The following is a 9,125-nucleotide window of genomic DNA, read 5'->3' on the forward strand; positions in this document are numbered from 1 at the left end:
TGTTGTGTATCGTGATTGCTCCTGTCCTGAGAAAGGCATGGATGTTAAGCAAGTGACTGTAAATGGGAGAAAGGAGGAGTCTGGAGAGAGGCAAGAAGGAGTTGACATGGGCAGAGCAGTGGATAGAGCTGGATGCAGCTGGGGAGTTGATATCCCTCTGTCCTCTGGTTTCTGCTTGGCCCTGCTTGCCTTTTCCCTGTGCCAAATAGTAGAGTGTCACTTCCCTGACTGGGAGGCACCTTTACAGTCACCAAGAAGGGCTGCGTGAGACAGGGAGGAACCAGCAAAATAAGTAGGTCAGGTACTGAGCCCTGGCAGTACCTGGTGGGACAACCTGGCCTGTACATGATGTGCAGCCCTGCTCTCTGCAAGGTCTGGTACCATTGTTATAGCATCAAGGCCACGGTTTGCTTGGGAGTCCTCTTGGCTTTTTGCTGTGTGTACGTGGTGAGCTCAGTGAGGAGAAGAAAGTCGAGGTGTGGTTTATGCCCTGATGACACAAGGGAAGGCATTTCTGCTTAAAACCCAAGTGGAATTTAGTTGTGCACCCCGTGAGGACAGTGAAGCTGTTTGCGTAGGAGCCTTTCCCGTGGGTATGTGCCTGATACTATCCCATTGGGTCTGGGCTCCTTCTGGAGTTACGCTTCCTACAAACTTCCTAACCCCCTTGCCATAGCAGCCTCTGACATGAGCTAAGGTTGGGATCATTTCTAAGTCTGATCTGCTATTTCGTGCTGCTTCACGTGCCCGGGCTACCTTGTCAGCAAGGCTGTGTGGGTTAACGGAGCAGAGAGCTGAGGCAGGCGGTGTCTTCTCCTCCCAGAGACCATGGCGAGCCCTGCCAAGGACAACTATGGAATGAAGAGTTACAAGAACAAAGCCCTAAAGCCCGAGGAAATGCGCCGCAGAAGAGAAGAGGAAGGAATTCAACTGCGCAAACAGAGACGAGAGCAACAGGTAACTGTCACCTTGAGTAGCTTGTGTACAGCCTTAACACACCCAGGATTGTGCTGCTGCCGAAGGGAATCTTCAGGGATCTGTGCATTAAGGTTCGTTGGCAGTCCTCTTATTTTTCCTGTTCTAACCGAGATCTTGCTTTTCTCTTTCTCTTCGTAGCCGGTGCAGAGCACACAGCTCGTATCCAGAGCTTTCCGAGCACTTTTTCCTTGGGGTATTGGAGGTTTTTGCTCACAGATCCTTGTTGGTAAAGGGGTGTTTGGGTTAGTTGGTGAATGGGACTGTTTCCCTGAAGCAGGAAGCACAAGCGGGAGTATGGGGTGCACATAGTAATTTGGAGCTGTGGTTTTCTTTTTGCCTTGGAGGTCTGTGAACCTAGGAGGTGCTGTGTGGCTCAGAGTGTTTGCTCTCTCAGTGCATCACCTACCAGCTGCCTTCTGCCTGGTTTCTCTCACTTGTGAAGGCCAATTCTGCACTTGCAGACCAGTGTCTGAGGGCAAGACCTGGCATGTTTTATTACCGGGGTTTGGTGCCAAACTAGGCTTCAGAGGGCAGAGCTGTTATTAATGACTGCTTCTCTATTCAGGTTGGGCTCAGCCTAGCTGACAGTGTCTTGTTTGAGGAACAAGAATGTCTAGTTCTGAAGACTGTACATCATTGCTTTCTAATAATGCCTCCTGTGTTTTGGTCCTCCCCAGCTCTTTAAAAGAAGAAATGTGGAGTTGATCAGTGAAGATGCCTCCATGTTCGATAGTCTCCTTGTGGATCCCTACGTCAGTTCCACCACACGTGGGGTAGGTGCCTTACTGTGATCATGCCTGTGGGTAGATTTAACAGTGGGGACAGCAGAGAGCTGACTAACTTGAGAGGTTTTTGCTTTCTCACTTTTGAGAACGTTGCAAATATCACTTCAGTGAACTGGAAGAGTCTGTCAGGAAGCAAATAATGTGCTGAGATCTCCAATTTGTATGTTTGGATTACTGGCTAAGTCCAAAATGATGGTAGGCTGTCAGGACTGTGGTGCCTTAGTGTGAAATGGAACCCTCGTTCTGTCTCCTGTGCATGCTTTCAGGAGGGAGTGATCACAAGAGAGATGGTAGAGATGCTTTTCTCAGATGACCCCGACCTACAGCTAGCAACCACTCAGAAATTCAGGAAGTGACTCTCCAAAGGTAAAAGTCACTTCTTCCTGCCATCAGCTCTGATGTAACCTGTCTTCTACAAGCATTTGTGCTCGTGTATTGCTGGACAGAAACTTAGTAGCTTTGAGGCTGGGGGGAAGAAATCTGGAATTTGGTACATTGTAATGATTTCTGGTTGTATGAATTACACAGAAAGTGATTGTGGAGAGTTGTCCTGCTGGGTTTGGTACAGGTTGGGATCGTTCAGTGACAGCTCATCCCCTGGTAGACCTGTGTGCTCTTTTGACACTGTTCTGCTGTTCCAGAGCCGAATCGTCCAATAGATGAAGTGATAAACCCTCAAGGAGTGGTGGACAGATTTGTGGAATTCCTGAAGAGGAGTGAGAACTGCACGCTACAGGTAAAGGAGATGCTGCTGGGGAATCATCGTGGCATGGAGCTGTGGAACCTTCACAGCTCAGCAACGCGAACCCACAGGGGCTATCAGGGAAAAGTGGTGTCTTGAACCTGAAAGGTGCAGGCTCTGTGGTGGATGGGAGAAGGCAAAGGGAGCCTGTAATGCTTAGGCAAGAAATGAAATAAATGGCTCTGAATTAAATTCTTGGAAGAATGGTGGCAAAAATACCATAGTTGAGCCACAGCAGAAGGGAATTTGGCCTCCCTGTCTTTGCTGGGAGCTAGTGGAGTCATGGAACGTGTGCGTAGGGAGAAATTGTGTGAGGAGAAGCCTTTATTGGAGGCTGTTAAATACAGGTGAAGAGTCTGTTAGGAAGAGATTAGGTAGAGCTGATGCTGCCATGGGGCAGAGGGATGGAAGTGATCTGCTCCAGGTAGGTGTGTTTGTGCACTGTGTGTCTGCAGCTTTCTTGCTGGAAGGTAGTTGTATGGGTGAAAAGATGAGGTGTGACTGGTGATGCCTTCTGCCTCCTGCTCTCCTATCTATCCTCAGAGCCTCCAAGAAGGCATTTAGCAGATGTGGGTCTTTAGTGCTCAGGAAAGTAAGATCCTTTCCTTCAAATCCGGAGCTGTTGGGATATGGTTTTTCTCTCACAAGCTTTTTAGTAGAAGTCAAAAGAATGATAGCCACAACTTGCTGGCAAATATTTTGCTAAATCGGGATTGTTTTAGTCATGCTCTTGTCACTTCTTTGGTTGTTCCAGTTCGAAGCGGCGTGGGCACTGACGAATATTGCATCAGGAACTTGCCAACAAACAAAAATAGTAATTGAAGCTGGGGCAGTTCCTATATTCATAGAGCTGCTAAACTCTGACTTTGAGGATGCTCAAGAAGAGGTAAGGTTCACTTCTTACTTTGGGGTTAGGGAGAGAACCACAGTGGGGTTGCCGGTGATGAAAATGTGGTGTTAAAGCTGCGTGGCCGGTGTCTAAGAACTGGCTTCAGTTCCAGCTTGCCTGGAATTACAGGGAAATGCTTTCGTAGCACACTGCCCTCTTCTTGCTCTGTTCAGAAACTGTGTGAATCCTAAAACTGTTGCTGTTTCCTTTCAGGCTGTCTGGGCATTGGGGAACATTGCTGGAGACAGCTCTCTGTGTAGAGATTATGTCCTTAACTGCGCTATTCTTCCTCCCTTATTAATGTGAGTAGCCATGAATACTTGCCAATCCAGTTGCTGATGTCCCAGTGCCCTACAGCAGAGCCATATTTGCGCTGGGTGAATAGATTCCCTAGCAATTGATGGTGGTGATTGCAGGGAATCAAACCATTGGTACCAGTTAAACCAGCAGTTCGGACAAGTATCTGATACGGAGTGGGACTCGGTAGCTGACATGCCTTCTCACAAACCTTTCCACTGTGCTCAGTCTGAAGCTGGTGCTGTGCAGTGTGCTTGTCTTTCTGGAGTCACAGTGCTCACTGTGTGTCCCTCCAGATGCCTGCTCTTTGTGCTTACACTGTGGATTTCAGGTTCTTGTCTGAGTGGGCTCCTGTATCTAGGGCTGGCAACAGGGAGCAGGTCTTTGTAGGCACCTCCCCTCTGCAGCTCCTGAGTGTGGTGCATGCCCAGCAGAGCCAGGGGCTGTCTGTCAGACATGTGCTTTCACTGCTCTGGAAAGAAGGAAGCTTTATCCTGGCCTCGGCAAGCTGCTGCTTTAGCACAAATGGATCGTTACACTGCTACTTGTGTCACTCACCTGGCAGCAGTGACTGCTGACAAGTCCTCAGCCCACAGGACTTGGTGTCCTCATGAGAGTGGAGTGACAGCAGTTTGTGTCCTCTGGTGAGGACCGTCTGACCTCAGATAGGGTGTGAGCGGCTGCCTGGGCTGAATTTGAACTTGGAACTGCAATTCAACTAACTTGCCCTTCCTTCTGTGACTTCTCCAATGTGGAACTTGCCTCCTTGACCCACGTCCCTTGTTGTGGGCAGCCATAAAAGCTCTTTATCCTAAGGAGTAGCTGCATGTCGCTTCTCTTCTTGCTTATGGAGACGCTCAGGAGGCACACAGCATGGCTTGAGCTGCAGCAAGTGGAATAGTGCTTCGACTTCCTTAAAATCACACTGGTTCTTTTCCTCTTGATTCCCTTGCTGGCTTCCACATGAAGGATGATAATTCCTGCTACTTGTCTCTTTAGGCTCCTTACGAAGTCCACCAGGTTGACAATGAGACGAAATGCTGTCTGGGCCTTGTCAAACTTGTGCAGAGGAAAGAGTCCACCACCTGAATTTGATAAGGTGAGAGGAAATGCCTTGTTGGCAGAGAGGGGATGGGGAGACACCCAGGGTCCATGGTTGCCTCAATTCTTTTTGACCGCTGGACTTCTCTAAGTCACTCTGGGAGGGATGAGGGTGAGGTTCTCCCTGCTGAGACTCATCCTGCTGCTCAGCAGGTGCTTATGTACCCATTCATTTTCTGCCCAGCTCCAGTGGCAGCCCATCAGCTGGAGCCCTCGAGGAAGGGGCAGGCACGGGTTTCCCTGTGAGGCAGCCTATGCTGTGGGCTTCCCTAAGCCTTTTTAATCCACACTGGAATGTTGAGACTTCACTCAAATTGTGACTGAAAACTTGATTCTGAGACCTTTAAATGCTACAAAACAGGAGTCCTGGGGCGGTGGGAGCTTTCCCCCTTTCCTGGTGTGCTGCTGGCACTAACAAAAGGGTCTGCTGGCTTTTCAGCTGTCTCATCCTTCTTTGGTAGAAGAAAACCATTCAGATCAATGTTTTGACCCTCAAAGCCTGAGAGCTGACACTCTGTTCAGATTCCATCTCTCACCTTGGGATGAAATCTCAATGGAGTGTCATATAAGATCACTTACAAATGATCAAAGTACTCAGAGGTGGAGCTGTTGGTGGTTGCTGCTCTGAATACAGAGCTATTTGGGGTTATCAGGAATAAGAACTTGAGCAGTGCTCTTCCACAAGATGTGTAAGGAGCTTCCAAATGGTAGCCTGCACGGTAGCGCTTATCCCAGGAGTCCAGACTTGGTCCTAGAGGAAGGGATGTAATTTCACTTTAGCAGTAACGCTGCTGAAGTAACTTCAGACCCTGATGATAAGGTGTGTGAACCAACAAGGAAGCTGCTGACTCTAGGGGAGGAAACAGTGGACATCCAAGCCTTGTTATCTTGCTGGTCAGCAGAAGCACGTGGTGCTTTGCATGCAAACGTGGTGGTCCTAGCCACAGTGTGACTAACCTGGGGTGGTGGCTGTTGTTGTAGGTGTCTCCCTGCCTGCCAGTGTTGTCCGGTTGTTGTTCAGCAGTGACTCTGACCTGTTGGCAGATGCCTGCTGGGCTCTTTCCTACCTATCAGATGCTCCCAATGAGAAAATCCAAGCAGTTACTGACTCGGGAGTGTGTCGGCGACTGGTGGAGCTCTTAATGTGAGTATCTTGTCTTGCTGCTTCAGCCCAGTGAGAATGGGAAGCGTGTGCCTGAACCTCAGTTCATGTCAAAGCCCATCAGAGCACCCTTCACACTTCTTGTGTGCTTAGGATCCAGGTAGTGGGTGCTGTAGCTGACTTCAGAGCAGTGATGGCATAGGAGGGTCTGAAGCAGGTTGAGAGCTGTAGTCTCCTGTCTTTTCTTTCTGAGAGAAGCTGGGTTCCTCCTGTGAGCTGGGATAAACTTGCTAAAGAGAGGTTGGAATGATGCTTCTAAGGTGTGAAAGGAGAGAGGACTGCAGTGTGTCTTGCGCTGTCAACCTTCAAACGTGCTTACGGAAGGCCAGTTCCTAGGCAGATCCACAGGTAGTAAAAAGAGTGTCTACCAAAAATCAGCTTGGCTTTGTTGCTCTGATCCCTATATGGGAACTTCGATAAAATGTTGGAATGAGCCTCTAAGAGCTTCAGAGCTGGGAGATAGTTGCTTCCAAAATTCTCCTGAAACAGTCTGGGTGTTCTCATTGGGTTAACATCATCTTTTGGTCAGGCAAAGGGGGTATGTAAGAGGTGAGATCTGTAATTGAGCCATCTTAAGATGATGGAGTTAGGATGAAAATCTCTGCTCTGTGACTTTGTTTTCAATGTCAGTATTACCGTGTGCTAGGGGGAGGGATTGTCAGCAAACAATGCAGATGAGTTGCTGGGGAGAGAATCTTCTGCCTGTGTGTGATCTGATAGACTTGGCTTTGTCCTTGTGCCGTTTCTCCTGCAGGCACAACGACTACAAAGTGGCCTCTCCAGCTCTGCGAGCAGTGGGTAACATCGTGACAGGGGATGACATCCAGACCCAGGTGAGGGAAGTGCCTGTCTCCCACGGAACAGGGAGGTTCTTCCTTCTGAGGCTCATCCTCCTCTGCAGCAGATGTTGGAGTGCCTGCTTCATTTTGTGCCCAGCTCCAGCTCTGGACCTGACACTGGTGATCTCACTTCTGCTCTCTTTCTCCAAAGGTGATTCTGAACTGCTCAGCCCTGCCTTGTCACCTTCACTTATTAAGTAGTTCCAAGGAATCAATCAGGGAAGAAGCCTGCTGGACTATATCCAACATCACAGCAGGAAACAGAGCGCAGATACAGGTAGGGTCTTCTCCAGCCCACCTGCAGTGAAGCTCAATTCCAAGCTCAGCATTAAGGGTTCTCAGCTTTTTTCCCTGGCAGTCAGAGGCTGGGTTTGTTCACATCTCTCATTCTGCAGTAATGTGCAAATTCGCTGCTCCCAGCCATCTGCCAACGGAGCTAAGAAAAGCTTTTAATGGTTCCAACAAAGACTGGCCTGAAATGAGTGCCACAGGTTAGATCATTGGAGCAGGAGCAGATACAGCCCCTGCATCTCCCTGCTCTGTTAGAGGTACCCCTCTGAAAAGCTGGATCTTGTTGAGTTGTAATTTATCCTTTTCATGCCCTACATAAAGGCAGATGAGTGATGGGAGCGCTGCTACAATACTGCTGCAGTAATAGGGGTTGTCTGCTGTGGGCTGGTTGTGGGACCGACTGTCTTGTGGTAATAGGATTTGGCTGAGGAATTGGTGAAGAGCACAGCTTGGAAAGCTCTTTTGCACTGACAAATGGAGGTGGAGGTTTCTCTCACGTTGCCAACTCAAGCCCTTCTCGCTGCTCTCTCCCCAGGCAGTCATAGGTGCAAACATCTTCCCAGTCCTGATAGAGATCTTGCAGAAAGCAGAATTCCGCACGAGGAAGGAGGCAGCGTGGGCTATCACCAACGCGACGTCAGGAGGAACCCCTGAGCAGATCAGGTATTCCCTGTGGCTCCTCCTGGGGGACAGCTGTCAGTGTATGGAAGCTGTATCTTTGTGGGACCGGTGAGACAAGGCCAAGGGGGTGATGTGGAAAACCTCTGGGAGGGTACCTGGGGCAGAGCTGGAGCTGGATCGTGCCCTGAGCTGGGAATTGCAGCTTCCTTCTGAATCAGGAGAAGCAAATCCAGTCTGCTTCCCCCTGCCTCTCCAGAGAGCTCAGAGCAGGCTAAATGTCCAAACCTGATGACAGATTGAACTCCACATCCTGAGCAGTGTGTGTCCCCGTGCTCTCCCTTCAGATACTTGGTAAACTTGGGTTGTATCAAGCCTCTTTGTGACCTGCTGACTGTCATGGGCTCCAAGATTGTGCAGGTGGCCTTGAACGGACTGGAGAACATCCTGAGGCTTGGAGAGCAGGAAGCCAACCAGAGTGGGACAGGCATCAACCCGTACTGCAGTCTGATTGAGGAGGCCTGTGGTAGGTTGTGGCCCTGGTGCTGTTGGCTTTGAACAGCACAAGGTGTCTGTTAGTTCTGTTGTTGCTTTTCTGCTGTGCTAAAGGATTTAGTATACCCCAAACTAGCCAAGATTTGTTCCACTGGTGTCTTTAGACTCTAGGATTTGGGCATAGGACAAAATACTTGGAAGTAAAAGCTATCCTACTTCTGGTCTATGCTTCCTAGCCCTGCAGCCGAGCTGATAATTGTGGCTTGTAGCAGAATTAATTGGAAACGAGCTGAGCTAAGTAAAAAGTGACACTTCTAGGTGTGAAATTGCTCTAACGGGACCCAGTTATACACGGTGGATGTTCCATGGAAATCCAGAGAGGCTTCGCTTTTCCCTGGAGCAGCTTAATTTGGTGGGTTTAATTAGGACATGGAAAGCTGCTGCTGCCCTTCCACTGGAGGCTACTGGGGCAGGCACTGCTTCCTTCCCCTCCAGACCCCCAGCAACTGCTTGTGCCACTTGGTTTAACCTCACTGAAATGTGGGTTTGTCCCCGGCAGAGCTGGGGGTGCAGCTGCTTTAGCTGTGTCAGCGAAACAGGCTATTGAAGAGACATGAATGCTGCCTGATAGGAAAGCCACAAGGAGCTCTGGAATAGTTTTAGATGTCGGTGCTGCTCACCAACCCCAAATGTAACGCAGACAGAGGTCTTGTAGTGAACAGGGGAAGGGCGGAGGATGGATGTGGGGTTGCAAATACCAGGATCCCCTCGTTTCATCGCATTCCATTTCTCTTTCCCTCCAAGGTTTGGATAAGAGAGAGTTCCTCCAGAGCCATGAGAACCAAGAGATCTAGCAGAAGGCCTCTGACCTGATTGAGCACTACTTTGGAGTAGAGGATGACTCTGCTTTGGCTCCCCAGGTAGATGA

At 49.4% G+C, this 9,125-nt stretch overlaps 1 protein-coding gene across 1 annotated transcript; it reads left to right on the plus strand.

Moving 5' to 3' along the window:
- The first annotated feature begins 731 nt into the window (after nt 1-731).
- On the plus strand, nt 732-9,121 carry LOC133215782 (importin subunit alpha-7-like). The gene is given in 14 exon segments (XM_061360018.1): nt 732-957; nt 1,656-1,751; nt 2,030-2,129; nt 2,405-2,499; nt 3,260-3,391; nt 3,608-3,696; nt 4,691-4,790; nt 5,774-5,795; nt 5,798-5,936; nt 6,709-6,787; nt 6,945-7,070; nt 7,620-7,747; nt 8,050-8,228; nt 9,002-9,121. Coding segments are annotated over 14 exon segments (1,464 nt in total). The 5' UTR covers nt 732-828; the 3' UTR covers nt 9,052-9,121.
- Nucleotides 9,122-9,125: the final 4 nt, after the last annotated feature.

Source organism: Neopsephotus bourkii, unplaced genomic scaffold (genome assembly GCF_033783945.1).
Source record: "Neopsephotus bourkii isolate Nb327-2 ecotype Australia unplaced genomic scaffold, CSIRO-AGI_Nbou_v1 NB_1007, whole genome shotgun sequence".
Lineage (NCBI taxonomy): Eukaryota > Metazoa > Chordata > Aves > Psittaciformes > Psittacidae > Neopsephotus > Neopsephotus bourkii.